General features: G+C 35.3%; 1 protein-coding gene and 1 long non-coding RNA gene across 6 annotated transcripts in view; both read right to left on the bottom strand.

Moving 5' to 3' along the window:
* Positions 1 to 14,845, bottom strand: part of LOC124637143 (furin-like protease 1) — a 161,607-nt gene that overhangs the window by 16,221 nt on the left and 130,541 nt on the right. For all 5 annotated transcript variants that reach the window (XM_047173491.1, XM_047173493.1, XM_047173489.1 and 2 more), the window contains exons 7-9: positions 9,733 to 9,905; positions 5,152 to 5,361; positions 1,771 to 1,909 (exon numbers count right to left, since the gene is read on the bottom strand). In XM_047173491.1, the coding sequence (XP_047029447.1) occupies positions 1,771 to 1,909; positions 5,152 to 5,361; positions 9,733 to 9,905 (522 nt within the window). The remainder of the gene's footprint in view (positions 1 to 1,770; positions 1,910 to 5,151; positions 5,362 to 9,732; positions 9,906 to 14,845) is intronic.
* LOC124637145 lies at positions 12,966 to 14,818 on the bottom strand. The gene is made up of 2 exons (XR_006985182.1): positions 13,433 to 14,818; positions 12,966 to 13,264 (listed from the first exon to the last, which is right to left on the bottom strand). It is a non-coding gene; the product is annotated as an uncharacterized LOC124637145 (long non-coding RNA).

The following is a 14,845-nucleotide window of genomic DNA, read 5'->3' on the forward strand; positions in this document are numbered from 1 at the left end:
ATTTAATGTTAATATAAAATATACAAAATTCAAAGGTCGCTTTATGATAAAACATTTTTGATAAACCTTTATAATGTCACGTTTGAATGGACCTGTAATCTCGTAACCTTTTTGTAAATCAACATTTAAAAAGAATCTAATCGAATAAATTAGGGATTTCCGGAAGGTCCTTATGTGATGTAAATAAGCACTCAATTGTATTAGGAACAAGTATTTATTTCTGTCAACTGACGCAGAAATAAGTAGGGATGGGGTAGAAAAAATATTTTAACCGAGTTCTTTATTTTTATAGATGTGGATAGTCAGACTAATGCGGATCGGATGTAGGATATTGAAACCAAAGGTTACCAATAAAAATAGTGCAAAAAAACCCTAAAAAAATGCCATTTATAGGAATTATTGCGAGTTGGTTGGAAAATCTCGGAACATCGGTTTACTGGGACTTTACATTTTATATGTATTTTGTACTACAATAATACCAGCAATGGACACATTGATAAAAAATAATCAAATCACATGATTAAACTTTATTGCCTTTTATATAATGTGAAATTGATTATTAGGTTTGAAACCGAAAGCCAATATGCGTTCAAGAAGTCGGCTATAATAAAAATATTACAAGTCAATACGGCACACTTGTCGTATATTTATTCGTCATAACTTAAGGTTTTATGAATACCAAGTTATGGTACTTTGAATGTAGATAACATTGACGTACATGCCATATAACTTTTCTTAATGTTTTTTGTATAGAAACATTAACAAAAATATGAGGTGAATAACATTAAAAAAATCTAATTTCTTTCAACCGCATCCAGTGGGAATTAACTATTCTACACATCAGAATAAATGGACTAACCTATTGTATTTCTCGATAAATAAGCTGTCTATCAGTGAAAGAATTTTTAAATCGATCTGGTCCTAGGATTAGCGCGTTCAAATAAACAAAGAAACTTTTCAGCTTCATAATGTTATTACATAGATTTACACGACGTTTTCTCGATTATAATTTTGTGAAACATTTTGCAAATAACTACTAACTACATTCATTAAATATTAACTAGCGTGAAATTAATTTTATACAGCAACATTTTCATTAAAAACCTTTTTATAATTTTAATTTAATTTTCACATAAGCCAACAGTTATTTTAATTTTATTTAACTAAGTGAATAAGTTAATAGTTAGTCTATATTCTTATCGGATTATTAGCTAGTTTTTCAGAAATTTAATTTGTTCTATAAATTGCAATTTAATACTAGCGAGAATACGATAACTTGAGAAATTAAACCAACTCTGCCTCCTAGGTAAGGTATCTTGGCTCGTTAAATTCCTTACTGAGACTTCAATTGAGTTATTTTCACTTATAGACTGCCAATAGTCTTAATGAGCCAAAAGATAGCTCTTGATAGGCGGAAAAAATCCTCTTTACATTTCTTGTTCACTGCAGAATTTTAGCTGAGTAGGAATCGTATATTTTATTTCTAGTAGGTTCCTGAGCTAGGCATTGAGTTCTTGGAAATTATTGCAATAGCTTTGTTTGGCCATCAGGCAAGACGATTACTGTCTTAAAATATTTGCGTGCCTATAATATGATTGAATTGTTAACTCGTTGTTGATTGCTCGTTTAAAGCTGTTTTTAAATATAATTTTATTGCTGGTGCTATTTAGAAAAGCAGACAGAAGACTTAAAGTTAAGTTCGTACAACATAACAAACGCCTCAAAGCCTAAAAAAAATATGAGCTATTAATATGGTGGGTCTAAACTTACCAATATGCTGCATATCTCTCCAAGTGAGATCCCTGTTAGCTTGCAAGGCCAGTGCGCAGATGCCTGCTGCGAGGGGCGCAGACGCCGATGTCCCGGTGTGACCCGCCGTGCACGAGTGATGCAAGTCTGTTGTTACCACCTAAATGATGGGGAAAGAAAGAACATTGTAGCATACTTATTTAAAAGGGCTATGCTTAACCCGGGAATGACTGGGAAATATGAAATACCTATTTGTGTTTCAGTAATGCATACCAGTCTTACCAAAGGTATCGAGTTGCCCAGGTAGCTGGGTTGAAGAGGTCAGACAGACAGTCGCTCCATGTAAAATACTGGTACTCAGCTGCATCCAGTGAGACTGGAAGCCGAGCCCAGCACAGAATGGTTTAAGCTGAGTCGTATAATGTATAACAACAAGAAAAATAATGCCTCAGTAAAGGTTATTTTTGGGGAAAGTACCTTTATCTTAATAAAAAAGATTTTCCTCACATCGCCTGATAAAAATAAACGCATGAATCACATCCCGACTTGTAAAACAAAATATTCAAAGCCCTGTTACCAACTGAAGTATTATTTTTACGGTTACTAAGGAAAACCGCCGATTTTCCAATTCATACAAGAGGTCCGACTGACAGCATTCGGACTAAGAGTACCTGCACACTGCAGATTAAAGAGTTGGTCGACAGTTGACCTGAAGATAAGCAACATTTTTATAAAGAAATTCTTGATTCCAATTAAAGTTTTCAGTCGGTCTGATAACGGCTTTACACCAGATCTATTAAAGATTTATGAGCCCAAACATAAGTACTATCGGTCGACTGAAAGTTTGCAGTGTGCGTTTACTGCGAATTGTATTATCCCACTTTTACTTCTGAAAAAGGATACCCCCCATAAATAATAGCATAACAATACAAGATAGAAAATACGAGAAACCAATCTCTTTCTATCTAGCGTGGCAGGGGTTGATTTAAAAATAGCAAGTGTATACTTGAATAGGAATGTTCTTTTTGCATGCTTGAGGCAACTGTATATTAATTTTGATTTAACTGTATAGTATGTTTACTTGAGTAAAACCTAAATATTTTAATTTTGAGATATTATTCAAAAATATGGGAATCTATCATAGACGTATTCCACATATACAGTAAACCCCTGCAGTTAGAAACACGTAAAGAGGAGGTTTCCAGATTTTTTTTGATTCGTGTGATACGTAGATATATTTTAAAAACATATCCTGCGTGTTTTGTTCTCGTTTGAAATCCGTAAAGCATTTCTGGAAGCCACAACAATATAATACAAAATTGAACATGATAATTACATCAAACAGATTACGTCGTAATAGGTAACCGTTACAGAGTGAAGCCAAAATGAATAAATTCATACAAAATTAAAGTATAAAGCAAACTGACACAAATATTGTCAATTTTTTAAATTCTTTTGAGGACTATTATGATTTTATGAACATAAATTCATATTCCAGGTCAGACAAGTACCAATGCAACTTTTCTAAGTTGGTATGTACTTTCTAAGTATATCTTAGACATCAATGACTGTGTTTCGGATGGCACGTTAAACTGTAGGTCCCGGCTGTCATTGAACATCGTTGGCAGTCGTTACGGGTAGTCAGAAGCCAGTAAGTCTGACACCAGTCTAACCAAGGGGTATCGGGTTGCCCGGGTAACTGGTTTGAGGAGGTCAGATAGGCAGTCGCTTCTTGTAAAGCACTGGTACTCAGCTGAATCCGGTTAGACTGGAAGCCGACCCCAACATAGTTTGGGAAAAAGGCTCGGAGGATGATGATGATTTTATGAACATATTTTATTTTATGGGTGGCATTAAGAATACATATTTAAAAACGATTAAACACTTAGGGGGCTTCAAAACCCATTTCACACGTTTTACTAATTCTAGATTTCAAAGCGGTGAAAACGATGTAAAATAAAATAATTTTTCTTTGAACACGCTTCCACAAAGTGAATGAGCCAGTATTTTACTTCGAAATAAACAATCGGATTTGCATACCGATTATGACAAACTGAAAAGGTTAATATTTACATAATTACCGTAGACTGTTTAATATTTTGTAAACAATCACCTACATGAATACTTCGTTTCAGGGTTACTGTCTGATAAGTCACCCGTCACCTCTATGTACTGAAATGAGGAGGAATTTCTCGATATCAATAAAGGTTGTAATATATCAGTGGAATCGATCGGCTACCAGTCGAACCGAATAGTTTATCTATTCGGAACTATTTCGTTTGACCCAAAAGTTAATACAACTTTGATTGAGTAAGCAGGCCCTTTGTATTGCGGAATGCGAATACAAAACTTGTCACAAATCCTACATTTCTATATACCAAGACTAATCTTGTAATTTATATTGAAATTACATAATTTTATTTACGTTACCTAGTGCTAAAAGGCCAAAGAATATTATGTAGGCAGTATGTGTAAAGCCGTGTAGGGACGGACGTAACTACTTTTAGGGTAAGTGGGATCGAGGGCCCAAATACGTAAAAAGGTAAAACCCTCAGTAAAAGATAATAATAGCGAGTTTCTTTCCGAAATCCGAGAGAGTGAACCACATTTGTGTTTACACTTATGTTAATAAAATATTTTCACACCCACTATTTTAAGGAGTGCTAAAAAAATAAAGCTTTCGGATTACAAACACGAATCAAAGAAAACTAAATACGTTTAGCAGTGAGATGTGTAGTCATAACAGAGTGGAATAATAAAAACATTCTGGAAATAGAAAACGTGTCATTGATCTTGGACATCCCAAGTTAGTCGTCAGTCTTAATAGACATCAAACGAAATGTTTATGCTGCCTACTTTAACTTTCTTGTTTGGTAGAAATTAAATCTCGCAAACGAAGACCTATTTCTGGTACTAATTTAATTTTACGCGACAGTAGGAACATGTCGCAGCGTAGTAATACTCTCTGGTATACTTTCAGCCTGTCAAGTGCCTATTATGGAATATTCCTAACTTAGATACAAGTTTTCGCGAAACCAAAAAGTTATGATTTTAGCCATTTATTTTTGTTAGCGACTAGACGACAGGATACTGATTTTGACAAACGATGTTTGCCATCGATTTGTCTTAATGAAACGCCTGTCTCAGTTATTAGCTACTTCTAATAATAGTCGGACGAGCCTCGATTATTTATCTTACTGACAAAGGAAAACTACTGAGTAAAAGGTTATGATTTCAAAATCTGGAACAACAAACTGGCTTTAATTAAGGCTCAAGAGGGGGCGTAAAACAACTAAGATAAAGGTCTTATTTACATGCGATTATTACAAGATAAGGAAAAGCGTTCGGAAAGCATTTTCCTGGTTCGTTAGAAAGTATCTATGGGTAATGATGATAGCTTACCTGCTTCTCATTAATGGCGCCGCTGCTGTAAGTAGCTGCTAATGTGGAGCTGCACATTTCTGAGTACCAAGGCACCTCGCCGCGCTCCGTCGCCGAGGATATTGATAACGTCCATATAGAGTTGGTGTAGCCATCACAGTTGCAGTTATCGTGCTCCCGTCCGCCATTTCCTGAGGCCCATACGAAAATGGAACCCTTGCCGTTACGACCCTGTTTCGGAAATAGAAGCATTAGTCTAGTCAGACGTGGTACTTTTTCTTTTATCGTATCAGTATAGCCGTTTCATACGTGCCTCTTTGGAAAATATAGGCATTTGGGAATTGTTACCTAAGACTGGCAGTGTTATTTATCATTGGTCTAGTTCTTATTCGACGTGATAGGTGGCGCTACGTGCCGATTTCGGCAAGGCATTCGTTGTGGTTGAAAGATAGTCGATAGGCCTTTTGATTAATTTTATTTTGCTTGTGCCGAAGTTAGTAAATATTTTTATGTAATACTAGCTTCCGCCAGCGGCTTCGCCCGCATGGTGTGTTGATAAAAAGTATCCTATGTGTTAATCCAGGGTATCACCTATCTACATACCAAATTTTAATCTAATCGGTCCAGCCGTTTTTGCGTGATTGAATAACAAACATACATCCATACATTCTCACAAACTTTCACATTTATAATATAAGTAGGATTAGGTAGTTGATATTTGTAAAAAGACTTGAATGGTTTTAATGTACATAATGAATATCGTATATCCATGTGAAGGTTTCGGTTCAATTGTATTCATTAGTGTGTTTAATACCACGTGTTTTAAAGAAAACAAAATACCACTATTTGCTACAAAAGATCTACAAAATCTGCCGTCATTTTCATTTTCACGTAGAAATCCCACTGGACGTCTGCATCGGTTGCAAACATAGACAATTTTTTCGCTACAGTGTTCCGTCCGTTGCGTAAAAAATAAATCATAGCACAATTTTTGATTCCAATCACTAGGCTTGTATTTATCTGAACACGCATGAATGATTGGTTTGACGTACTGCGGCACGACATAAATGAACATCCATTTTTTTTTAAATCGTAACTCCGTGAAGCGTAAAGGGAAACGTCACGGTGTGGTAAATGACGTACTAACATATTGTCGCCTTCAGGTGATCATATTCAAATGTCGAGTCATTTCCCCATCCCACATAAGGTACATGGGTTTTTATAGACCAGTCGTACCATGAATTCAACCCATTGAACCCCAAACTCCACATCTACATACATTTCCATACAGTCGATTCCTGTAAACGCGCAATCCGAAAGCAGAAAGGGTCAATTAAAAGTTTTCAAAAATAAAACCATGATGCGGCTGAAGTCTAGCTCGCAGTGTGTTAGAATAAAACCGCAGAGCCGGGTAAAATACACTTGAGAATCCAAGCGTCTTTTTATTCGGTTCAGCGGTTCCACATTTTGTTACGCCAACTTAGAAAATGCTTTTGATACTGAAGGGCAAATAGATCGAAATGCGAATATAAATATAGCGAGATTCGGTTGTTGAGACGTATCTCGTTAACGATTAATTAGTTCCCGTGTGATTGGCAGCTAAACAGTCATTGACATGGTCGTTGGTTCGTCCCGCGATCCAGCACAATTGGACGCGATTCGCTCGATCAATACTTAGTGTTCAGGTATTTGCGATGGTAATTTAGACTCTTGAAATGTAATCTATATCAGGTACTGTTTTCTCGTTAGATACCTAATGTAACGTGATACAAATAACATATCTCTTTCATCCTAAATATAAAAGCCGTATGCCAGTTGTTTTTGTTCCAGTTAGATACTTCTTTTGATGTTGATAACGTACGTCGTTTACAGCCAGTATGTAAATACAAAGAAAAAAATGTAGGTAAGCCCACGATGCGTGACTTCGTATATCTAAGTACGAAAATCAGCCTTCTTCCTCCCATTTACAACCATACTGAGCACTTTAAATAAAAGTCACATAAAAACATGCGACGCAGGTGTATTAAGCGCAAAGTTTTTTCTCTCGGCTACATTACGTTCTATTTAAATTCGAACCCCGAAAAAAGCCGCGGAACGCAATAAAAAACGTAAGCAAAGAAACTTTTGAACCTCTTTAAGTTTAAACAGCCGACCATACCTTTAAGCTGCTTAGTGTTAAAAAAAGAAAATGGCGTTATGTAAATGTGTGTGTGACTACCTTGACCATATAGTGTGGGAAACAGAGAGGGAAAGTGTGAGAGTACAGGAGAGAGAAAATATTGCATCATTACAGTAATTGCTTCAGCAGTGTCGCACGGCTAGTCGGGTACCCTTCACTAACTTAGTTACAAAATCGACGCGGATCACAATGTGACTGAAAATAGACCTTAGCTTTAAATACATAAGTGTCAATATCACGTATCCGCGAAAAGTGACAAATTAAAGTTGAGGATTTAACTTAGTTGGTGTTTTGACTTTTCATTAAGGCGTGTACACATGGTTATAATGTACAGGAAAATTGAAGAAAATCAAGTCTGTAGCGTTTCATTTATCCGGATATTATAAATATACGTGTGTGTTTAAGAGAAGAACTTACATAGTATTATGTAAATAAAGTGTTGGTATATAATAGAAATGTTGTGCTTCTGTTCTCCTAAAGTAAACTAATAGCATATACAGGAAAATAGAACACGTCAGGAGCTGTAGTTAAACATGATTTGAGATAAACTTTGAGGAAGTTTATGTTTTCAGACTAAAATGTTAGGAATAAATACCGGTTTATTGTTTAGAGAGAAGAATAGAACTCATGTGTGCTTGATTGAAATGACTTATATGTTGCATATTTCTATACTAATATAGTAACTCTTTAGTTATAGTCTGTGACTTTGTAACGTTGTACCTAGGGAGAAATGTCTGGATCTACCGAACCAATTTTGTAGTTGGTTTTACCAACAGAAAACTACATTATTTTTGAGTGTCATCTACACTTTATTCGGGAACAGGAAGAATTTATTCGCAATAGTCAACTTTGTATATCATTATTAATGAATAATATGTACTCGTTTTACAATTATTAATATTTCCATTTCATTTACGTAAATAACACTGAAAAATAAATAACAATAAATCACAAAGGAGACTTGTGTTTAATTAATAAAGACAGGCTGTATCAAAGAAAATTGAATATTTGTACTTCTTTATGTAATTCTTTTGTTCATTATTTGTAATTCTTACGTCTGTAGATAATTGAAAACAGGCAAAGTAATAAGGTACATAACCAGTGGGTGTCAAATTCGCAAATCAAAGTATATTATAGTAAAAAATAAACATCAGAGATCATTTAATTAGGTATGGGGCAAACACGCAATCCGCAGATTTATATTTTAATATCAAAGTGATTACTTTAACCTAAACATCAGTCATAACAGACATAAAGATAAACCATTCCAAATACCCATAAGTAAGCCCGCAAACATTACCTGGTTGGCAGTAATAGGTACCTTTCCTAACAATCTCATGCAATCTCACTAGTAAAGCCTATAAAAAAAGGTTACGAACAAACAAACTGGGCTTAGACGAAACATGTACTTATCATATTAGAACCTTATAAGTAGGCTCTTTTCTTCATCGGAGCGAAATAATATAATGTCGAGAATGAAGTGCAGTAAAAGATTGGCCAATCGAAGCTACTAACTTATAGAACTCTATGGTCAGCCAATAGTCAAGCACGCTGCGGTCTTTGAGACGGACACGTCCCGATCGCTTTGATGTGAACACGTTTGCTTGACGTGGGTTATAACACGGAGTAAGGAAAGAGCAGAGATGCCATAGTGGAGGTAGGTCAGGCGCCTTCTTCTAGGTCAAATAGGAACCAAAATGATTAGTTACGAATGAACTAACGAGGTGTTTGGGTTCTTTGAGACATCTGTCAACGATTTTTGGTATTACACAATATGATCGGGCCAAAGAAGGCGTAGACAGTAACAGTCCTCGTCCCCCGCAAACCGGCATTTTTGCTCGCTACTTTCTTAGGAGATATTGCGTTATGGCATCTCCGCTCGTCATTTTGTTCTCCAGGGTTATTACAGTGTACTAAGTTGTGGATTACACTTGATGGATTCTGGAATTCACTAATTGGGTACAGAACTAAGTGTTCCGTAGTTGTGAAGCGGTCGAGCGAAGATTAGCTGACGTCATGGCGTTGATACGCGGGGAGCACGCACGAGTGTTAATGTTATGTGATCACGCATGTGTCCTAAGTTATTCTGTACGTTTCGATTGCAAGAACTATGCAGTACTTTTTAATTATTGCCAGTCATTCCTAATATGCTTACTATTTTAATACTGTAAATGCACTTTTGAATCGATTTAAATGAGTACTCGGATGGTTTAGAACCTGAGAAGGCCACGAATCAAATTTTTATCCGGCTGCGGAAACCGTGGGGCTCAAATAGTACTTATGAGAAGTATATGTACCTTCCCGATCAAAACCTTTCAACCATTTAGTATGATGATAATTGAGCCTTTTTGATTAATTGATTTCTACCTCCTCAACATCTTAAAGCTCTATTTTTATGATAATCAAGAAAAATATGTTCTTACCTTAGTAACACCTTCAATAAAAGCTCTAGTAGCCAGTTCCCCTGGTCCGTCAACGGTCTTCCCATCATCATCAGGGCCCCATGAAGCGCTGTATATGTCCACATGTTGAGGGTTCAGACTGAGGGAGCGGGCTTCCACGGCATCTGTGACGTCACCATCCAACATGCGTACTCCTGGGAAAGAAGAATCATTTTTAGTTTAGGAATTAAATTATGAAACATGTTGTGAAGAATGCAGAAGTTAATAGTGAATCTCCGATTTCACTTTTGAAATATGGCTGTTTCAAACGTCTTAAATACATAGGTGTTCAGACAGGCTTTAAACGACCTCAACATAGTTGGTAAAGAGGCTCGGGAGACGATGAGTAAGACTTAAATTTTGTTAAGTTCAAATAAAGAAACTGAATCAGGTTGTAATACAATACTCAAAATATAGAATTCGACACTAAAATCATTTGCTATAAATCAAATCTGCGGTAAATAATGAATAAGTTGTTATCTGACGAAATATTAAATTGCCATAAATTGGATTATTATTCATTAGTAATAAATTTATTTAATTAATAAGCTAGAATTACCTGTTTAATATTTTGCTTAAATGCTACTGTATTACTAAGAAGAGTATAATATCATATTTTGTTATATTTGCATAATTTTGCGAAGGTGATTTTAAGCTTAATCGAAGAATGTGAGCTGAGAATAGCAAATACAATTTTGTAAGGATGGCGTTACAAAACTCACTAATTGTAGCCACAAAACATATGAAACAAACATGTGACTTAAACATTTATTCCTACTTGCGTTTCCACGAAAACCGCAGCCCAAACTCTAATGGGCTAGTTAAACTCGAAGCCTAAAAAGCTTTAGTTACGTATACTGTTTCTAAAATTCAAAAGGACTCGTACTCGGACAAAAGCGTAATTAGCATAAAATGTAAAAGTCCCCGACTAAAGATAAATGTTAAAGCCAACAAAAACATGTTTTGTTATCCCGTTTGTTACTGTAATTCGCGTTAATTTAGAGTTCCGTACGTGTCAGCTTGCGTAATTTATCTCAACTCGTCCCTAGGGCTAATGCTTGAAACGAATGACGTAAAGCGATATTTCGACACTTCTCTTGGCTTCCATAAATTGTATCGAAAACAAATTCTTATCGCTAATTTCGTGATGAACATAAACTGTTTTATAACCTTATAAAAGCTCTGTGTCGTGTCAAAAGAAGCACGTAAGTCTAATGTGGGTTTTAATTCCCAGAAATCCGTCGAGCTGCCTTTGATCGCGACTTTATAATAAATTGTGTTAAAATAAATCCTTCAGATTTCATACATTTATGTCATAATTAAATAACTTTAAGAATGCCTCTGTTTATATAGAGAAAATTCTCGTTTAAATCCTTATAAAATTCAAATATCAAAAGACAAACAAGAACGTGTTTGCAATAAAATCCCGAAGTTATGCGTCGAGACACGTTTGCACTTTTGTGCTGTGGAATATAAATTCAAGATTATCTAAGACTAATATTTGTTTAAGTACCTATGTTAACATAAAGGCTGATCGCAATAAAGTTTCAAGTTAACGTAAGCTTAAGTTAAACAGTTTGCAAAGCGTTACACGAAATTTCTTCGTGGCAGACGACCCGCTAATAACTTTATATCCTACAGCGTTTTCATATTGCTTCACCCTAAAGTAGAAAAGTTCATATTTTCGTGTTTGCACAACATTCGCTAAAGTATCTAACATTTTCTAATCTTCAATGTTAGCCTGGCAAATATGTAGGTTGTACTGATTTTGAGAACATAATATGTAAGTCAGAAGAACTATTTCATTACTGTAAGACCATTTTCATAAGTAGATATTTATACGATTCTCTTTATAAAAAAAATCCATCTCTATCTCTGTAATAAAATGTAATATCACATTTTGAATAATTCATGCCACATAGAAACGCTATTAGTTGGTTTTCTATCTCTGCAAATTAAATATAATGTCCGTTGAAATACAATAAATCATTGCTTATCGTAAAGAATGTATAATTGTACATTCTTCATTGTACCGGTATGTATTGATTATTCTATTTATTGCCGACTTCGGGCTAAAACTATATTTACGATAGCAACAATTATTCAGAAATATTTTCACAGTTAGATTTGTCTACTAAATTGACAGAGGAATACTTCGAATTGAAACTAGAGGTAGGTATTTCGCTTAATTCTTGGGTCAATGAACCTTGGAAAAAGGTTAGTCTATGTTTTGATATTCATTTTACTGTCTATTCTATTGTATGCGAAACTATCACTTTTTCTTTATGCCAATGTGAATTGATATTTCTGTAATTATATTTTTACACATGGAAAATAAATTAATGAAAATTGTTGGTACACTGAACATCGGAATACCGTAGGTCCCCATTTTATTAACATTTACTTTCTATGTTATATACCAGCTGTGTACATAAGAAGTCATATAAAAACTTACGAGCTAACATAAAAACATGCATACGGTGTAACAGTAAACTTGAAAATACACTTTTTGTTTCTTTGTTTTCCTTTACACAATGAGTTTTGGTGTTTTGGTAATTCAATTAATGTCTTCCTATAAACTGTTTTATTATGCCATTTTATTGCACGAAGTACGCCTATCGCAAGGTGTGATGGTCTACGTTTATAGCAAATATCGCAAAGTGATTTGTTTCATTGGCAGTTCTTTACTTTTATAGATCTATTGTAAAAAAAAAAATAATGTTTTTACTTGCAGATATTTTCATGAAACTGTATATCGCAGGAAATGCCGTACAAGTAGCCATATGAACTTTATGTATCTCATATAAATAACATAAATAAATATTATTCGAACAAGCAAAGACCTTATTAAGCAATCCTTGTCCATCTATCTTACTTAATATATATTGTGTATCTAATAAATTTTGTTGGAATGAGTTGTTCTTTATCACTCATACATAAATTACTATACAAAACACTGGACTAAATCAGTGATTTATCTATATTTCATCTAGTCTGATATGTACGTAATCCTTTGGGACAATTTTTGACGTCACGTTTTCAGCAACACTAAGCTATCAGATTGTCAATTGTTTGCTAACCTATAGATTTATTTGCGCTAACAAATATGTAGTACACGTGTGAGCAATGGAATTGGGTTAGTTGCGGCCGAAGGTAAGCCTGGTAGTCAGGCTGGCCGACAGGTAGGTAGGTAGGGGTCCAAATAAAGTACACAATTTGGTAGAAATTGAGACTTTATTTAAGCCAACTTCTGTTGCCCTAACCACGAATAGATCTCGAGGTAGAAGGTACACTGGGAACACTGGCCTGAACCGTGGTGTAGCTCCGACGACGGCCCAGCTCCTTCCCAGGTTGCACTTCCAGGTCTCCAGCAGGACCCAGGTAGTTCCAGACAGGATCAGGTCTGGTCTTTCACTCGCCGCCAGGTAGAACGTTGCGTAGCGAGGGTTTAAAGTAGAATGTAAAAACTCGAACGTAGAAAATCCAACGTAGAAATCCAACGTAGAAATAAATCCTGGAAGCGCAGAGACAAGGCTAGCATTAGCAGAGCTTGGGCCACGTTGCCGGGTCCAAAGGTCACAGTGTCCCAGCAAACAAAGTGAACAAAGAACAGCTGCTTTAGATAGAAATTTAGCAAGAAGAACACCTTACAATAGTATTTAAGCAATGCATGGAAACTTACCCCAGCGGGATTTCCGATTATAATTTGTCTAGCACAAATAAGGTGAAATTAGACAGGTACGCAATACTGAAGGTCAAGTAAAAAAAACGTGTGACACAGCCGTCACGTCTGATGCAATTTGGTCGTCTGCCGCGTCTCCGGCCCGAATGCACTCGAGGCACCACCGTCGCGCGCAGCGAAACCAGTTCACCCGTTTAGAGATGCGTAGGCGCAATAGTTACGAGGACCTTTGTGTAAATAATTAATATTGGGTTCCGTATATGAATTATGTTAATTTTAATATATTATAATTTTTTTTATTTCATTTATTTTAGTTTACTTTAGGTGTTTTTTTAATTTTGTATTTTATTTTTGTAATTATTTGTATTTTTTTTTAATTTCTAACCTATTCTTAGAGCTAGGAAAGTACAACGTTACATAGTAGGAAATCCGTTTAAATGTGAACAATATATGCACATAATTATGTATGTATAATCTATACTAATTTTATAACGAGGTAAAATTTGTAATTTTGTATGTAGGGGGTAATCTTTGGAACCGCTGGTCGGATTTGCAAAATTCTTTCACTGATAGATAGCTATAATATTCCTGAGTGCCATAGGCTATATTTTATCCCGGTACGGGCAGTAGTACCCACGGGAACAAACACCAAAGGATCAAACAAAAATTCAAATAAGACCACTACCCATTTATTTATTCCTACACAAACTATTTTATAAATTTACAACTATAACATGTGTATGCCATAGCTACACTCTTCGCCTTAAACAATAGTGATGTTCCTTTCCATATTTATCATTACTGCCGTCCGTCTGAGCTAAGACAAATCATGACAATGCATTTTAAAAACACGTTTGTCTAGTAATCTGCCGTCAGTTCTGCCAGGCACTTGGAAGTGCACTCCAGCGTACAATGCCTTGAGTTTGTCACACTTTAACATCCATTAGATGCTGAGAAGAGATAAATTGTTTGGTTGCATTATTTTTCTGGTTATGAGGGATGGGCTATTTTGAAATCGCATATTCATAAAATAAAAAATGACAATCGTACACATGTTAATCATCGTACAATAAATAATCCATTTCTGTGTCTCAAAATCATTTTTTTAAGTGACTGCTAGTTTATTCGCTGATAGCAAGCCACTATCGACCGGTCCATTTGGACATCATGGGGGAACTCCCCATATGTTCAGCAGTGAACGTCCTATGTCTGAAATAGGGTGACTAACTTTGCAATAAGGTCATCTCTGGTAATGTAAATCATGTAGGTTTACGAAGTGCAACATTCTATTGTCATTGTAGTCAGCAAGCATAATTGACATAATAATCTAAGCATACTTCATAATATCGATGATCATCACAAACTTTTAATTATAATACCTAATCAATATAAAAGTTAAACTTTAACATGCTT

This window comes from Helicoverpa zea, chromosome 15 (genome assembly GCF_022581195.2).
Source record: "Helicoverpa zea isolate HzStark_Cry1AcR chromosome 15, ilHelZeax1.1, whole genome shotgun sequence".
In the NCBI taxonomy this organism is placed as follows: domain Eukaryota; kingdom Metazoa; phylum Arthropoda; class Insecta; order Lepidoptera; family Noctuidae; genus Helicoverpa; species Helicoverpa zea.